The sequence below is a fragment of the Haliaeetus leucocephalus genome, unplaced genomic scaffold, assembly GCF_000737465.1.
Source record: "Haliaeetus leucocephalus isolate CR32 unplaced genomic scaffold, Haliaeetus_leucocephalus-4.0 Scaffold406, whole genome shotgun sequence".
Taxonomy (NCBI): Eukaryota; Metazoa; Chordata; class Aves; order Accipitriformes; family Accipitridae; genus Haliaeetus; species Haliaeetus leucocephalus.
Window position 1 is genome coordinate 6,542,231 of NW_010972842.1, and position 18,426 is coordinate 6,560,656.

Consider the following 18,426-nt stretch of genomic DNA (forward strand, 5'->3'; position numbering starts at 1 on the left):
AAGTCCTCATCTTCTAAGCTGATGAATCTCCTGTACACCAGCATCACATTTTCAGATGCAGTTTGACCATCGGTACCGTATTATGCTGGAGAAGTCACTTAGCACAGTATATTTTGGTTATATGGATGCACTTTTAACAGCTATCCATTTCTGTATTTCTGTTAAGCTGGCTTATATATGTAACCGAGGCAAAATTCTCCATGTATTTTGTTTAATTTTATCTTTCTTGAAAAGAAAGAAACAAACAAAAAAATTCAGTCCACTGTTGGAGTATTTCTTCCTCTACACCTAATGATTTGGCAAAAAGAAGAATATAATCAAGTCAAAAACTGAGAAGGCACAAAAAAAATAAAAAGGAATATTTAAAAAAAAGTATTAATTATAAGCACATAGAATAAATGAAATGTATCTGAGATCAGTTTAAGCAATGCACTAATATTTTCTGATTTTAATCTTGTAGTCAACTGTTTAAGCCAGAAATATAATTTTGCAGCTTAACAGACATCCTCTTAGTCTTGGAGGAAAAGGAAATACATATTGAACTGAAAAATAAAAACAAAGCCATGCTTCAGTTTTCAAATATGAGTGCCCCACTGGACCTCTGTACTTCATACACAACAAGGACATAAATTAGCATTTCAGTATAGCAAACAGTATTTCAACAGCCAAACCCTGGTTTTAGTGCAAAAGCACAGAACTTGCTATGAAAACCATAGTCAAAGTGTTTTAGGCTAAAAAAAGATTTAGCAGGCCATATTTTAAAAAGTGATTGGGTCTTCTGTGATCAACATCATCAATTCTATTTTGCAGCTCAAGTAAAAAGATGCCTACGGGGAGGCAAATGGGACTGCAGTGTGGAAGGCATCCACAGGGATGCCATCATTTGTTACAGCAGCTCCAGAGAAGATCGAGGCCAAACGACAGAAAGCGGCTGTGACCAATGAGTGCTACCTAATGGACTCAGAGGAATCAAAATTTACACTCCAGTTCAACATAGCATTCACTTCTTCAATCTTGCTATACACCAGGTGCTTGCTATATATACATGTTAAAGCAGAAGCAGTAAGCAAAAAGCATGTACAAATATTCTTCCTCTGGGGGAAAAGCATTCTCTTCGTTGACGCCAGTCACCTCATTCGTTTCTGAGCCAAGACGACGTTGTGATGAAATCTAAATCCTACAGGGGCAATGAATTTGGAGTTCCCTAGACTGTAGTGTTCTGTGACACACAAAAAAATGCATCTACCTATGAAACAGACAATAATCTGACCATTTATCTCCTGGAATTCTGTTGCACTCGGCCATTTACCTTTCCCTGTCTTAGGCTGTGGTTGGCTGTGTCATTTGGTGACACCGAGCCCTATGCATCTGGCTCTGCAGCTTTACTTAGTGAAGTCCAGTTTGATGGAAACACAGCTCGCCGCACCAGATATGCTGATACCCAACACACCACGGCCCTAAAAACTGTGTTATGATTACAGAAGCACAGACTGGTTGAGGTTGGGAGGCACCTCCTGAGATCATCTACTCCCACTCCCCTGCTCAAGCAGGATCAGCCACAGCAGGTTGCCCAGGACTGTGTCCAAATGGCTTTTGAATATCTCCATAGTGGTCTTACTCTGACCAACCCCACGGTAGAACTGTTTTCCTATGTTCAGATGGAATTTCAGGTGTTTCAGGTTTTGCCCAATGCTTCTTGGCCTGTTAGTAGGCACTACTGAGAAGACTCTGGATCCCTCATCTTCATTTCCCACACACATTCAGGTAATTATACGCATTGATGAGATCCCCTCGAGCCTTCTCTTTTCTAGGCTGAACAATCCCAGCTCTCTCAGCCTCTCCTTGTATGAAAGATGCTCCAATCCCTTAACCATTTTTAAGTTCACTCTTTTCCTTTCAGCGAATGCATACCTTAAAATAACCATGTGCATTATTCCTCTGTCCCAGCCAAAAGGTTGTACCCAAAGGTAAGTCCATGAAAGGCTTCTCCACAACTCTTTCATAAATTCTGAAAGAGAAGGGAAAAACATAGTCCCAAGTTATCGTTTCCTTCACTCAGAGCTGGAATGTTCCACATGTGACAACTTCTTACAAAACAACACTCTTTACTTACTTATTGCAGTCCACGTGTAAAATCAAGTGAGAGGCACTGATTGCTAAGGAAAGCCTGTGCCATTTATCATCTGCCAAAATGTATGGGAATACTTCTGTATGGGAGCGATGACTGCCTGAACGATAATGCAACCTGATTTCATTTCGATGACCGCTGCTTTCCAACTCCAGGTACCTGTACCATAAATGCATCATCATGTCATGAACCATTCTTATCAGCACAGCAACATTTTACATAACACAACTTCTCATTATCATGCAGGAACTATTTAAAAGAGGGGGAAAGACAAGCAAGGAGATACAAAGATGAAAGTAGACACTTTTCAGATTTGCACTGCGTCCTTATTCTCAATAACACATAATAGCAGGTTCCAACTTTTATGTAAGTACACAAGATCCCAAGCCAAATATTTTTTTCCTTTAGCAACACTATTTTCCATAACATGATCTGATTGGAAATACAATTGCTCTATTATGAATAATTGCCTCATATCCTGAAAGCACAGTAAAGATACTCTGAAGGCATGAGTGCACAAAAGACAACACCAAGTTTTGCGATAGGGACATCATTCGCCATTACCAACCAGGGAAGTAAGCAAGAACTGAGACAGAACACTGCTTTGTTTGCTTTCGGATGTACCATTAACATCTCCTTTCATTTTTTGTAACGACATTTCTCCAAAGAAATAGAAAATCAAGACATGCTAACTCTTCAGAACAATTTATATATGTGCACATATTTGCTTTGTTAAATAAGTATGTGTATTTGTGGTGGGTGTGTATATATACACACATGTATGTATATGTATGCACATATATGTGCATATGCATATACATGGTAAATAAACAGCATTGCAGCTGTACCAAGAGAAGTACACCACACACCAGCTTTGCAGATTGCAAACACAAGCTTTGCTGGTGAGATTCCAGCAGATCAATTTAAAAAGCACCCCATAAACAAACGTGGTACTTAGTCAGACAGACTTGTTTCTTGCATCTCGGACCTCTTCTGGGAACAAGCTTGACAAACCATTTCTTTTTGAAGTACTAAGTTTCTCATTTTAAAGTCCCCCCCCCCCAAATGCTTTTAAAACAGGAAAGACAAACAGAAATGGAGATTCTCTAATAATCATATGCAACCTACATCTAAAGAGCAAGGCAAATAACATGGTATGTGGCGAGACGCACAACAACTGGGAGAATGGACAATTCATTTTTGTCTATTTTTGCTGCTACATCTGCAATCAGGCATAACAGTGGTTTGTAATCTGAGTGCACACATGTTTTAGGGTGCTGTCGTTTACTTTAACAGGCTATCTGTATTAAAGAACAGACAAGACAATGATTGCAGTTTTCAAGAGTGAAGATTAGACCAAATCAAAACCACCTTGTACAATCATTATCCCCAGGAAGAGGTTGGGCTCACTGCACATCTCTCCTTCCTTCAGGGTTTTTCACAGTGGAACATGCCTCGCAACAGTACAAAACCAACTATCCTTTTGCAAAACTGGCAAAAGGCAATTTCTTCTTCTTCCCCAGTATTAACAAAGCAGTTAACTGGAGTCAGCAATGAATTTTATAATCTGAGATAATTTACCTCCTCACGGCCCAAAAATAATTCTTGCATTGGCAAGAAGTGTAAACTAATTGAAGGCCTGGCTGGAAAAAAATTGGGCAATAGTGAAAGGACATCAGTCAACTTAATAACCTCCCTCATAACTCAAGCTTCAAGGATAAAAATAAGGTCATTCTCAACCTAACAGAGAAAGGCAACATTAGAGAACTGGACTCCTCCAGCAACTTTTAAGTGTCTCCACCCAGCTGAAGATACCATCTGGAAAAAGAAAGGCATGGACATGTTGAAACATTATCTCCTGGCAGAACCAATGGCTAGCTTCTACTCTCTTCAAAGTCAATGGCAGAACTGATGCCAGCACACCGAGATGCAGGCAGGCAGGGAACAAACTACACAAATAGACATACAGTCAAGTACAGAAGGTAAAAAATGAACACTTATGCAGGTGAGATAATGAAATCTCTGAGAATGAAACACGGATTTCCCAATAAAAAGAAGACATCACTGTAAAAATTTCAGGAATTAAGAACCGCTGAGAGAAGATGCTGGCATTCGATGACACTGCAGTAAGCAATGAAATCTTCCTACACAAAGTTGTGCAAAAATTGTGGACACTTGGGGTTTTGCTTTAACCGTGATTAATGCACTGTTTTGAGATCCACAGGCAAACTGTTTTGTCCTTCCATTTGGTAAACAAACACATCTACCTTCTACAGGCTTGACGATTGTTAGAGAAAATGTGCAGCAATATGAAAAAGAAAACAATAGCCATTAGGAGAATTATTAGGAGAATCATTTATGGTTTACTAATAATTTGTAGAGGCAGCAAAACACAATTAGAAAAGCAAGCGGAATGATAGCCGGAACAATACTGCCTTCAGCTTGAACTAAAGTCATGACACTGAAACACAGAGAAGTGAAAGTGATTCACTTTCACTTCATTTTTTACAAAATATTGTGCTTGCGATTCCACTTCTCTAGATTTGTTTAATTGCCTGGACTTAAATGGCTCTGGTTCAGACTCGTGAGTTTCAGAAGATGGGACAAGCCTCAGCACTGACAAACAGGTACGGGTGGAAATGCAAAGTCCACCTGCAGTGAGGCTTCTTGCGCCGTCTGTGAGGCTGTAGACTTGGGTATGTGCTTTCCAAAGGTTTGGAAGAGTCTTTGAGACAGTAAGCTGAGCATTAACAAATACACCTGGATTTTAAAAATCCATTTATAGTGACAAAGATACTCTACACTTCTCTGTACGCTCAGGATTACTAACCTTTTGAGAGAGAAAAGAGGTTGATCTTGGTTCCTGAATGACTTACTCCCAAAGGAAACAATAACTGCATCGTACTGTAGTCTTCTCCTAACCAAGAATCTCCTTACTGAAAAGTTGCAGGGGAACCTCATCAGCTGAATCACTGGTTTCTTGCCCACACCAGCCCAGCCCACCCACTGCAGGGAGAGCAGCAGCCAAAGAAGTCCCATGACTAATATCACTGCTGCTTCTCCCAACAGCTCCAAGGTGCTCTTTTAGGCTGCAAAAGGCAAATGGCTCTGGGAGTGAAAAATAAACTGCAATGAGAAACACAGTACAACAGCAGAACCTGCTTCCCCCTTTACTAACGTCCATGATCTCTGTGGTTGTTTAATCAATACCAGCCCACTTCATTTTAACCCCCCAAAAACCACACATGCTTTGGGTCAAACGGATTTAACTTCGCAGGGAGATGATACGTGCTTAGGTTTACTATGTTTGACGTACGGAGAAGAAAATGCCAGCCTGGAAAAAAAAAAGTTGTTACATCTCTGTAGATCACTCTGTGCATGCACAATCATTGCAAAGGCAACAGCCAAGGCCGCCGTAAGATCAGCCGCTCTGCTTGGAAACCAGCCAGACAGCAATCCCTTATGCACTGACTAAGGCTGAGCCTATCTTCGTAAGAGGAAGGAATTTGTCTCAAATGCCCCAGAGGAATTTGAGACAGAAAACAGGGATGTTTTCTCTGCTGCCCAGCACTCATCTATTGTAACTCCTGGATAAGAGTTGAGAGTCAGCAGATCTGCTCAACTGCGGAGCTGCTCCTGACCATCCCAACGAAGGGCACATGGTCTGCACGAGCCTGCACCGGACCTGCTCTTCAGGCTGCGACGGACCAGCGGGGGGGGAGACCATGGAAGTAGAAGTCAGGATGTAGAGCAAAAAGCTGGAGATTTAGGAGGTGAAACACCAGGTGGTCCTGGCGTATGCGGTGAGCAGTCTTCGAGAAAAGGGAGATTATGGCCCTTCCAGCTAACGGCCAGCGCTGGTAACGCCAAGCCTTTGATGGCTCACTCGCTCCTTTGGCATCCCTGCTCGCACAGCAAACACACACTGCAGCTGCCCGCTCTTACTCCAGGCAACTAATAAAAACAGACTTCAATTTACAGCATGTAGACAAATATTTTAGAAGCTAAAGGCAAGATATCATGTCTGCTGCTTATGAATTTATTACAGGGTGGGTTGTTTTGTTGGTTTTTTTAAACTTTTACTACTCACATTTATAGGTAGAGTGTTAAAAGAGTTCTTCATGGCTCTTTGATCTACACTAAGAAGAAAAGGAAAACCAGTAAAATCAAAAAGGAGTATGTACTTCAGAAAAAAATTAAAATCCTTATCTCCATTACTTATAAAAATCTTTATCTGAAGATTCTTGATACGAAAGTTCTGGCTTTTTGTTAGGTATAATTACATAAAACATAAAAAAAGAGATCCTACTCAGTAGACCCTATTCAGTGCGAACTATGGCTACAACAGCAGTAAGCAGTTCTGCTGGGTGTAGATTATGAAGATGTAAAAGCAATTCACGCTGTACAGCCACCACATTTCAGCAATGTGTTATTTGCTATTTTCCACGGTATAATGACTGGGCAGTCAGCAGAGTGAGCCTTATTTTTCTATTTGGAAGTAACACTTCAAGTGTTCTGAAACATGAATTAGGAGTTTTTACTGCCTGGTGCATCTCCGAGAACAATATGGCATCAAAATATCCCCAGATGGATTCTAAATGCCAAGTGGCAACTGCACTGTACCTGTAAAAACCTAGTCCCCACCTCTCACTTACACTACTGCTTGGCCTTACTGGCTTTGCCCTTTTCCCTGACTATCTAGAGCTCTACCCAGGCAAGAGATGACTGGCGGTTTTGCCCAGGAGTGATAAATAAAAAGACGGTCTTTACTTTTCTAGATAAGTTGGTAGCACTTTGTGCAAGTCACAGTGGGCAGGAAAGCCACCAAATTCAGTTTCTGTCCCTTTCTTTTGCTGAATACAGTTTTAGAGCCGGACAAGAGTTTTCTGACATAGGATATTTTTGTTCAAAAATGCTGATCCATTAATTAAAAACAAATCTTTTGATAGAAACAAGCATCCTCACAGCAAGGCTTGTGGGGTCCAGGATGAAATGTTTGTTAAAATGAGAGACAGGCAGAGCAAATCTAAGACTCTCTGAAAGACTTTCTCAAATACTCTTTAATGCCACAGTTATTACCAATTCAAAAGCAGAGATCCCAAGTGAAGAGAGGATGAAATCAGAAGAGGGTATTTCCCGTATCAAAATAGAGTGCACAAACAACAGGACAGTAAAACCAGTGTCTCAGGTTGACCTGTTGAGGCTCTTCCATTACATAGAATTCATCAAAAACAGTAAGTCAGGTACAAGAGCAACCTAAATTCATTAAGTTGATCTCAAGTCCTATGACTATACTAATAAATAAAGCCAGCAAGGCCCATTCCCTGGCCCTGAAGACAAGTATTAACACTGGTGCTCCACTACAACTCACATCCATATGGGTGCTCTCTCCCACTTTTTCCCTGAAACGGGTGGGTTTTTTCCACACTGCCTGTTGGGAACAGTCCCTGGCCAATGCTACTCCACAAACCGTGCTCTGACATTGTCTGCAAGGGTGCTAATTGCAGGAGGCAAAAGCATGCCAAGGAAGATGCTAACAATTATGCAGAATGGACAACAGCAGGCCCGTGCTCCAGCCTGGGCCTGGGCCCTGGCCAGGCACTGCCAACAAAGCTTTTTACTGCATTGACACTCCTTAGGACACTTGCCTCAGATGGAAAAGAACCAAGTTCAAGTCCCTGCTCCAAATCAGGCAGAGCAGAGATTAACGGTGCGAGGAAAACGCCTTTGAAGCACCCCAGCCAGCGAGCTACTGAGCATTCTGGCGCTTACATCTTTTCTGCTGCTTATTTTCCTCCACCACTAAAAAGGTCAATTACTTCAGCTTTGTTCCAGCGCGACACTTGCTCATCGCTCTGGATAGCTATGGAGGGCAGCTGGGGAGGAGGAAGGTGCACAGGAGACAGAGCCCCATGCTGGGACACGCATCAGGGAACACCTTCCACTTTGGGATGGTCATGGGAGCGAACAGCCAGGCTGAATACAGTTTTAGAGCCAGAAAAGAGTTTTCTGACATAGGATATTTTTGTTCAAAAATGCTGAACAACCAGAAGGAAGCCACAGCACAAGGTAGCAGCTAGGAGAGTGAGGTTGCAATGCCCTGAGGTGGAGGAGGTGGCTAGGAAACAAACGCGAGTGAGGCTGTTCAAATCCTTTTCGTGTCTGTCCCCCTCAGGGTCTGTACCCGATTCAAACTAATAAAGGATGTGGGACAAAAATGTATGTCAATAAGATATTGTTTCTAGCATCATCTTGCAGCCCCTTACCTGACTTCAGCGGGGCTGCTGTGATCTGGAAAGCTTTGCTGGCTTTGAAGGCAAGAACTTGCCTCTCACCTGAGAGATCTCTTGGCTTACCTCCCAAAATTTGAGCTCAGTTATGCCCCTAAATCAGGGAGGCAAAATCTTGCCTTCCCCACCTGCAGAGTCTGCATAGCTTCTGCTGAGTTTAGCACTATGATCCAAGAGCCCCCGGTCATCACAGGAGCAAGATATCCCGGACCCTCTAACATTACTGCTGACAACAAGGCAAGGCTCTTGCGCTTGCGGGAGCTCAGCAGGAGCAAGAAGCAGGAGCTGAGGTCCCACCAAGCTCTTCAAAGCACTCCAAGAAGAGCTATTCTCCCAAAAGGTGCTGGCTTGGTCTTGGAAAAATTCAAGCCTGCTATTACGGCGCATTGTCCATGCCATCCCTGTTCGAGCTGTGAATGTGAAATCAAATTCCTAAACCAGGAAACACTTTCTGAAACACAGTTCTTGCCTTTGAGCAATTGCTCTCATTCCTCCCATCTCTCTCACTAACCCCATTTATCAATGTATTTATTTCCGTTTTGTTCTCACTATCACACAGCCCCACTAATATCAATCTTGCCTATCTGAAGCTTCCTCTTCTGCTAAAAATCAAGGAGGGAAGAACTTTTTCAGATCAAACACTGTAAAAACAAATGGCATAAACTATCTCTCTCACTCCCTTTCTTGACAAAGTTTCTCCACAGAGAGCAAGAGGACTGCAAATACAATAAACAACTTTCAGATATATAGATATATATTAGTAAAAGCAAAAGCCAGTTTCAACCTAATTCCTCCCATTTCCTACCCTGACAGAATATAGATTGCCTTGTTATTTATTTGTTAATAGAAACCCTTTCAAACAACAGTAGAAGAATAATGATATCAGTCAAAACTCACGTTTCAACTATTTCAGTGGTGGTTTTCAGTGTCATAGGCAAGGGACAAGTCTTTTGTCTCTTACTCAACTAGGTATGTCACTAGTCTCAATTCAAACTACAGGATCCAGGCTCATATGAGCATTTGGTAACAAGTTCACAACCAAATCGCCCTGGATTAGTCAGCACTGCGATGATTTACATCAGCAGACAGGCTGGCCTTGCTTGATTTAACAGAAGTTACAGGAAGGTGTTTTTAAGGTGGGTGCATTACGAGAATTTACATCCTATTGGTAATTTTTTTTTTTTTTTTTCTTTTGGTCACAAAGCATAAACTAAACCAAAGCGAAAAAACCCAGGCAACAGTGACAAGGCATCAATCAATTTAATAACATCCCTTATAACCAACAGTTAAAGAAACAAGTCATTCCCAGCATTATGAAGACATGAAACAGAGTATAACACAAAACTGCTGTTTTACAAATATTTCCATCCAACCACAAACTCGGGAATAGAAGTTAATCTCCCAAACCAACAGAAACAAGGAACTCTTCCCTTTTGGGATAGAGGAAAGAGCCCAACCAAGCTGTTGGTGTCTACATAGAGAATCCTTTGTTCCACAGAATCTTCTCACGCACTAGAAAAGCAGTGAATGAATGAAAGAAAATACCTTTTTTTTTTTTTTGATACCTTTGATGAAACATGCAAACTGCATCAAAAGAAAAGAAGTCTGACACCAGAGGAGTTTTAAATCGCTAGAGGAAGTCAATTCAAAAGCAATTGATTGTTACGAACAAATTTAAGAGGGTTCGTAATTATTGTCAGACCAGTAAGAAACAGCAACTAAGATTTACTACCAAAAAAACCAAAATACAGAACATTACAACCCTCCACTCTTCCAGCAAAGAACAGCATGGAGTGTTTTAAAAAGCAGAAATAAGATATTACTTCTTTTGGCACAGGGAACAGCCATGTACAGCTTTAACGTTTGAAAATGAATCCCACGTTGTTTTTACCTAACGTCTGCTCTGCAAGTTATTGATGGGGAGGGGGAGAGCACCCCTCAAACGAAACCCGCATAACTCTACAGTATTGGCTTAAGTGGTAAATATTGAAAGTTCTTCTCAGTGCACTGTGTTTGCAGCAGATCCTGTGGTGTCAGAGAGGAGATCTCACGCTGCAGTCCAGCAGTACAGACACTCATACATCAAAAGCAGGGAACATACAGTTCCACCTCTATTTTAATACAATGGTCAAATGATAGAACAAAATTCATGCATCGGGAGTTCACCTCTGGCAACTTATCTCCTTCTGCGCCTAAATCACTAAGAGAGAAATTGTCACAGATTTCCTCCTGGATACTGGAAGAGGTCTGAAACTGCTGTGTAGTACAGCCCCTTTGACAGCAGATAACCACAAGACATCAACAGCTGTGAAAACAAATGCTAAGGCAGGCAGAAATTGAATAAATTAGTAGAGATACACAATTAAGTGTAGGGAAAGCCTGTCCATAATATTCTATTGATTTCAGTGTTTGGTTTCAGGATATAAAAAGCATTAACTGAAGGAAAGAATGGCTAAACTACAATCCTGTGACTTCATCCTTTAAGGGCTCTAATACGCAGTACCTCAAGAGATACGAATATAACATTAGTTGCATAAAGCCATCTAACCATGAAGGGAGGAAAAAGCTTTATTACATCTCTCCACTGTTGCCAATTAAATGAAAATATATGATGGAATAGTGAGACCTAACATATATTACAGCCCCATTGCAGATTAAAATCATCTCTCTGCTGATTCTTCCATCCAGAAGAAGCTAAGAGAAATTCAGAAGTGAAATGAGGAGGATAATACAGCTTAAACTGAAGGCTGAGAGCAAGTACACAGCAATCAATGTTTAACAGTGCTTCCACTTGGACGTAGGGCATCACTTCATTAACATCATTCCAAATATTTCCCTTGCTATTGTAAAGTACAATGCATTTTAGGCAGGGCATTCTATGTGGTCAAGGTGATGCTCTCAAGTTAAAACATTTGTAACTTCTAGCTTTCAGATATATGTCATACATAAATTTGCCCAGAAATATGCATTCAGCTGCCTGAAACTCATCTGAACAATTACTGATGTGCAGTTTGGATTCCCTGACACCACAAGAGTTTTCTTGAAAGTATCACGTCCAAGCTGTACCCAAAACTACCACTGCCTGAACTCCTTGGCTGCTCTAGTCAGTGGGGAAAATAACAATCTCTGTGGAAGAACATGAGCAAATTAGAAAGGGAGAGTTACAGGTACGGTTTCAGATTCTTTCACTTTAAGATCAGTTTTAAAAGATTTTAATATATTAAACACTAGAGAAAAGCATAATCATTACAAAAGGGGAAGAAAGTTTTGGTACTCAACTAGGAAAAGAAAAATAAAAGCATTTAACAGAGTAGAAAAAGATTACTATATCTGCAGAAAATCCTTTCAGGAGCTACTTTTTGTAGTGGCAGCAACAGCCCAGCCTCAGCAAATGCCTTAGATTTACACAGAGAACATCTGCATCTATCTGATAGCCCAGGGACAGCATTCACAACATGACGTTAGAGGGGAAACTTTGGGAGAGCAGTCCTGTCAACTTCTTAAGACTCAAAGCCTGAAGTAGTTGCATGACCATATCTCAGTGGAAGTAGTCATTTTTTATGTTCCTCAAAAGGGAACCAGCAAAAAAGAACAACAAAAAAGAAACCCCAAACACAAAAAAAAACCATAAAACTAGACAACACATACTGAATCAGGAAACTCTGAATTATGTAAACTATTTAAGTATATAGTTTTAAAGAAAATTATAAAATTTTAAAAGTAACGGCAATTTAGGAAATGTCCTCAATCGCTGTAAATTAGCATATTTGCACCAAAGTCCCTAGACCCAAGCAAAGAGAGGATGATTTTTCACTCCGATTTATTTTTGAAAACACATAAGATATTTCCCAAGCCACTGAATAATTGAACATACCTTTTCCCACTCTTTAAATGAATATTTTGATTTTCTTGTACCCTAGAAATTCTTTTACCCTAGACCCATTAGGTGTTATGAAACCTCTGTAAAATAAAACATACGAAAAGTTACTTGTGTGCTACCTGATTATATCCTTCAGTTACTGGCACCTTCAGCCTTCCTCACCGCAGAAAAGTAAGAGCTAGCAGTGACTGCTGTAAATTAAGAATATAGCCAGGTGGGATTCTATCCCACAAGGCAACAGTTCAACACGAGCACAACTTTTTTGACATCAGAGGAGCTGTACGAGGCTGAAGCTGGTGCAAAGGAGCAGAGTCAGGTCTGGCGTTGCTACTTCTCCTACCAACTGTGGTGACTGCTGGGACAGAGAGTTCACAAGTAGTTTTTTAAGAACTAAAGGACTGTTACAGGCAAGTCCCTGGTCAGAAGTGGGCAAGGTCAGAGAGCTGGAAATCCAGCACTGAAGAAGCAGTTACTTAAGGTAACCCATCCAAATGCTTCCTTTTAACTTCTACGTTCTCTTGTCTTTATTGTCATTCATCATAAAAGAAAATGAAAACCAGAAGAGATACTATAGGAGACTCAGAGAGGCTAGCCTAATTCCAGTATTATCCACACATACGTCAGCTCTCATTTTAGCACAATGAAATTGAACAAACACTACTATGGCACACAGACATTTTTCTGCACAGAATAGACCAGAATGTGTTTATTAAAAGCTTAAGGGCACACCTAATTTAATAGCCACAAGTTCCTTCTGGCCATACTTTTCCTGAGACTGATTTTACACCTGCTGAAGATAACGAAGATTTTCTCTGACTGTAAGGGGATCAGATTAGGCCTAACATTTTTAAAACAAATTCTTCAAGTCTCTTTTTAAATAGATGACCTAATATTCTCCCAAAGCAAGAAATTAAATATTCACAAGTAGATTGTTCTTTAGCTGCTTCATCCAAAGCTGACCTGATGAGTGACTCTATTTGCCTAAATAACCTAGACGGCTTTTTTTTCTCCCTCTTTGATTATCCAAAGACTTACAAGGAGACCCCAAAACCAAACATAAAGCATACATCCCTACAGAAAAATTGTAAACACTAGGCATCACTTAAGAGGACATAGTAAGATAAAGAGGTCACACTGGCTAAAATGGTGCTAGGAGGTTTTTTTTCATCAAGGCATGAACTGGGTATTTTCATTTTTCATACCTCTAACATTAGAACAGCAGTACTAAAAGTTTCCACAGTTAAGAGAAAAAGGACCTCAAAAACGCTCAGCAATGCCACTAAGTTATGCATCCACAGTTAAAATACCTACACACATAATGCAGACCTTCTCATTTCAGCTAGAAACCTTGACAAATACTTTCCATTGCGGTTACGACAGTTCAGATTCCGACATGCAGATAAACAGATGGCAAAAATGTAACACTAAAACCTGCAAATATTTAAGGTATGAGAGCAACTTCTTGAAAAAGTATAAATGTTATCAATATATTGTTAAAAATCTAATCACCCATTCCTAAAAATATACCCATATCAAATAGGATTTTCAGAGTCCCGTTTGTCACCCTTTTACAACCATCTTTTATATGGGCATAGGCAGATGACATGGATGAACCAGATTCAAACGAGATAAGCAGCATTATGTTTGTATGGCCACGCAACCTGGACACCAGGCACTGCTCTAATCTTTCCTTCTCTTTGCTATGGATGTATAGAATCAATTTAAAGCATTCTTGTTCGCATAAGACCAACGGCGGGTCTACCTGCCCAGCTTTACTCGCTTCAAGAATTCATTATTTTCCCAAACAATATCTCAAATTCTTCTGCAACCCTTCAGTGAAAGTTCATTGCACATTATTTTTTGTACTTTTATCACTCTTTATGTTCACTAAGTGGCAGTGTTTTCTCCCAGTTGGCCACTCTCCAAGTTAATTTTTGTCGAGTTTTGCTCAGTGATACACTACGCATTTTTTTGATCTTCTGTGGCATGTCTCTTTCTTCGTGCCATTCCTGAGGCCAGGGAAGGTTTTCTCACAAACACTGCCTCCTTTCAGAAGGGCTATGGTTATTCTCTTTTCCAGAGTCTGAGAATTTCACATTGGTGACCTCTTTGCCCACCTCTGCGGCTATTTTGGCACTTGAAGGTTTCATCTCTAATTTTGAAGTTTTAAATATAGTTGCATTAGCCCTACCAGTAGCCCAACCAATCCATGTTCTTCCTACAAATGTAGAAACAAGCTTTGTCAGGGCACAGCTGGCTCTGCAGACCTACTCTCTCATTTGAGACAGAATAAACTTTTCCATCTGGGATGATTTGCACATATGGTGGTACAGTCTGAGTTCAAAACTCAATAATCACAGCTGCCCAGTTCTGCCCCTTGCAAATTGCTCGCTCCTGCAGATAAGTAACTAACAGTTAACAGAGAAGCCCCTTGGCTCTTCTATGATATAGCATCTGCAAACATCATCCAGGAGGCATTCAACCACCCCCTTGCAACGTTTAAAGATGCTTTTATAAACTTGGCATAATGATCCTTGGGAATGTTTTCCCTTGTTTTCTTCTTCTTGTTTGTTTTTGGTTGGTTTATGTGTTGTTGTTTTTTTTAAATAAGTGAATTGCAGAAGATGGGGCCTCTGGGAAATAGAATAAAAGTAGAATTGGAGCATCTTCCAGCACAAAATAATTGTCACCATGCCTGCTAATGAAAATTTGTACACTCATGTAAAAGAAACAGACATTTTGCTTTGCTTGAACATCTGTCTTTACCTTTTTTTTTTTTCTATTTTGTAGTGAGACCATCAAGAAAGAATTATAGGATTGTACACAGGAAAATAAAAAGGACTATGAACCTAAAGCAGAGATCATCTGTTGCTTGTGCTAATGACTGCTTAGAAAGTGCACATTTTAAAATTCCTTTTTATTATGTCACAGAATCATAGGGCGGTTATCTTTAATAGCTATTACTCAGACAGATATATAAAGAGTATCTTATTTCTCTAGCAGTCGTTATCCTATCAAAGGGATAATCTTTAAATGCTCTGTGTCATTCACTTTAGTTTTTTAAGGCTGACAACATTTTGAGTAAAGTGCTCTGCCATTCACGGGAGGTGTAAGCCCATACCTGGAAGATTTTTCGGCTTTTTTTAAACTGCTTGCAGTGATAAAAACCAACTGGTGAAGAGGTGGGCATACAAGGCCAGGCTTTGTGAATCGGTGTAGCTATTTTGATGCAACAGTTTTACACCAGCTGAGCATCTGGTCCTCATGGTTATGAATGACAAGAGAGAATTGGCTTTTCATGCCCTTGGGGGCAAGAGATATTTAAAGAGTAAAAGCTGTTCCACTTTCCCTTGGCCGATTTGGACTTGTGAATTTTTATGAATCTGTACAATATGCCTACCCAAACACTATAAATATTTGCAAGTGACCTGCTACACAACAATTTTGCCCTAACTTATGTTCAATTTTTGACTGCATAAATACATCCACTTTCGTTAACTAGCATACAGGTAGCAGTACTTACCTGTGATCTAAATGATGAATAGAGAGAATAACCCCTGAATTCAAATGGGCTTGTTTTAAGGTCACCAGGATTGTGAATTCATATTTATTTCTTAATTTCTGAAAAAAGATTTCAGCTGTTTCTGGAGATGCCTTGACACTTCTTGAAGTATCTAAAAAAAAAAAAACAACCAGAATAAACAGTCAGTATAAAATCTTATTTTACTTTATATCCTCAACTCAAAGAGCTTACAAAATAACAAGCTCCTCCTGAGTAGCCCACCTGAAGCAGGGACCAAAGTATTTTAAACACCAGCTTTTACATGCAGTGGGAGCCATTTCAATGAAAGAACACATTTTCTAGGACACCCATTCTATTCTGAGGTGGGGGGTGGGCTGTTTTGTTTTTAAGACGGGGTCATAACTCTTTTCCTTTCCCCATGGATGGCCAGATGGTACCTTTAATATCTCATCCAAAATATGGACTCACTAGCACTGAAGCACAGAGTGACAACACTGGATATGAGCCTAAGCTGTGAAGCGCAACCTGAGCAACTTTTTAATGACGTCTACAAAAATGTTATGCTTAATAGCTATGCACAATTAATTTAAAAAAAAAAAAAAACACCACGAAAAACCCCCACCAAACCAAAAAAATAAAGAGCAGCATCTCTTTAGGGACAATTTACGCAGCTTTAAGTAATTGTTATAAATTAACTTCAAAACTCATCGTCGTTCAAAATATATTGTTGCTAATTAATCACTATATTCTCCAGTTGTGCAGTATGTTGCTGCTGCTTCTTGCACAGGATGTCACGAACATTTGTTAGAGTAACTGCACACACACAATAAAGATTTTGCTTTTAAAAACCCCCACACAACCAAAACTGAAGCAATGTTTCTGCTGAATTTGCACGGAACTTGCATAGAAAATAAAAAAGCCCAACCTTAAGCCCTCTAGAGAGATAATTTACAAAATAAGATGTCAAATGCTAGAAAAACAATTCCCAAGGTTTCCCATAATACATTATACTAGAAAAAATTAATATACATTTTTAATGCACAAAATCAATTCATTAGCATGTGTAATCAACTGTGTAAGAACTAAATCAATTCACAAGCTTCTTGTCATTGCAATTTGACCATCCTGCTGTAACTCAGGGACACTAATTCAGGGACAGCAACAGCAGCAGAGAACTAACTGCAACAGAAACTGTGATTTTCTTTTGGCAGCACTGGAGCTGAGCTTTCACGTAAGCTTACACTGCTGTTCTTAAAAACAGGTTTATTCTTTAAGCTGTATCTATGAAGAAGCTACTCTGTATTAACAGCAAACAGTTTATTGTGGTTTGTGGACCAGGAATATTTTTTCAATGTGTTTAAGAAATGCAACAACCTGTACAACCTTGAAGTCCTAACTAAGCTTCTGCACAGTGTCACACCAGGCTGAATTTGATTCATTTTTTATAAAGGGGAATCCAAAAGACAAAAAAAAAAAAAAAAAAGGAAAAAAAAAAAGAAAGAAAAGATCATTTAAAGCTTTTTTCTGTGAAACCACGTCTTTTCTACTGTGGATTGCATGTATCCCTTACTGTAGCAGACATCCATGGTATTTTAATGCAATTGTTAATAAATTATAAGGCAACTCAAATACAATTACATCAAAGTGTTCATTTTTAGCCAAGGGACACTAACAGAGTGGAATGCCATAGGTTTGCAGGCTGGAAGATAGTTTAACTGCATTAACAATTTCTAGCAATATAAACAATCTACTCCCAAGAGACAGAGCAGAAGGACACACAAGGAACATATTCTTTAATCACAATCACAGGATCCTCACGTGCTGCAGCTCGCAGCAGCAGCTTTCCTACCAAGATACAGAAAGCCATGGGAAAATACAGATGTGGAGCTCACTTAAAAGCCTATAGAGTCTGATTCCTAGGTGCAAATCACATCCTCCGACCCTCTTTGCCGTGGCAGGGGGCCGGGTTTCTCAGCTTAGAAAGCCCAGCCAACATCCTCTTCTAGTGCAGGTTCGTTATCATTAAGAGTATCTACGGAGTCTGCTTTTGGGCCCACAAACATATTACACGTTTACACTGAGGCGAGAACAATCTCATTTTGATGAATGAGGGAAGATCTGACGAAGTTTAATCAAACTATATTTGCGTGCTTGTGTGTGTAGCCACAAGAGCGTCTGCCCTGAGGGGCAGAGCTGCCCTGCCTGAAGGGCTTGCAGCCTCAGAAGCCACAGTCAGGACGAGCAGCACAGCTTAAACTAAATAAAAGTGGGAGAACAAAACCCAGAGCAAGCTGAGACCACTGGAACGCGGCAAGTCACCTTGCTTACATATTAATAATTGCTACTACTTTGTAACAACGCTCCTGTCCCTCCAACAACCTTTTATACTTCTTTTAAACTCCCTTGGTAGAGGTATTTCACTTTGACTTCAGTAGACAATGAGATTATAGAAACCAAGCCTATAGAGTATACACCACAAACACTCCATGGTTTTTCAGCCACGTTAATTCAGGCTGATTCCCCCTCACCTGAAACACTGCAGGAGTGTTGCTAGGAGGAAAGGGAAGGGTGGAGAAAAAGGGCTATGAAGAAGGAATCTATAGAG

The 18,426-nt window shown here is 40.1% G+C and overlaps 1 protein-coding gene across 1 annotated transcript in view; it reads right to left on the minus strand.

Annotated features, from left to right (window-relative positions):
• The window catches only part of NELL2 (NEL-like 2 (chicken)), a 139,101-nt gene that overhangs the window by 115,283 nt on the left and 5,392 nt on the right, over positions 1–18,426 (minus strand). The window contains exons 2-4 of the mRNA XM_010574112.1: positions 15,822–15,972; positions 2,114–2,287; positions 1,912–2,008 (exon numbers count right to left, since the gene is read on the minus strand). Coding sequence (XP_010572414.1) covers positions 1,912–2,008; positions 2,114–2,287; positions 15,822–15,972 — 422 coding nt within the window. The remainder of the gene's footprint in view (positions 1–1,911; positions 2,009–2,113; positions 2,288–15,821; positions 15,973–18,426) is intronic.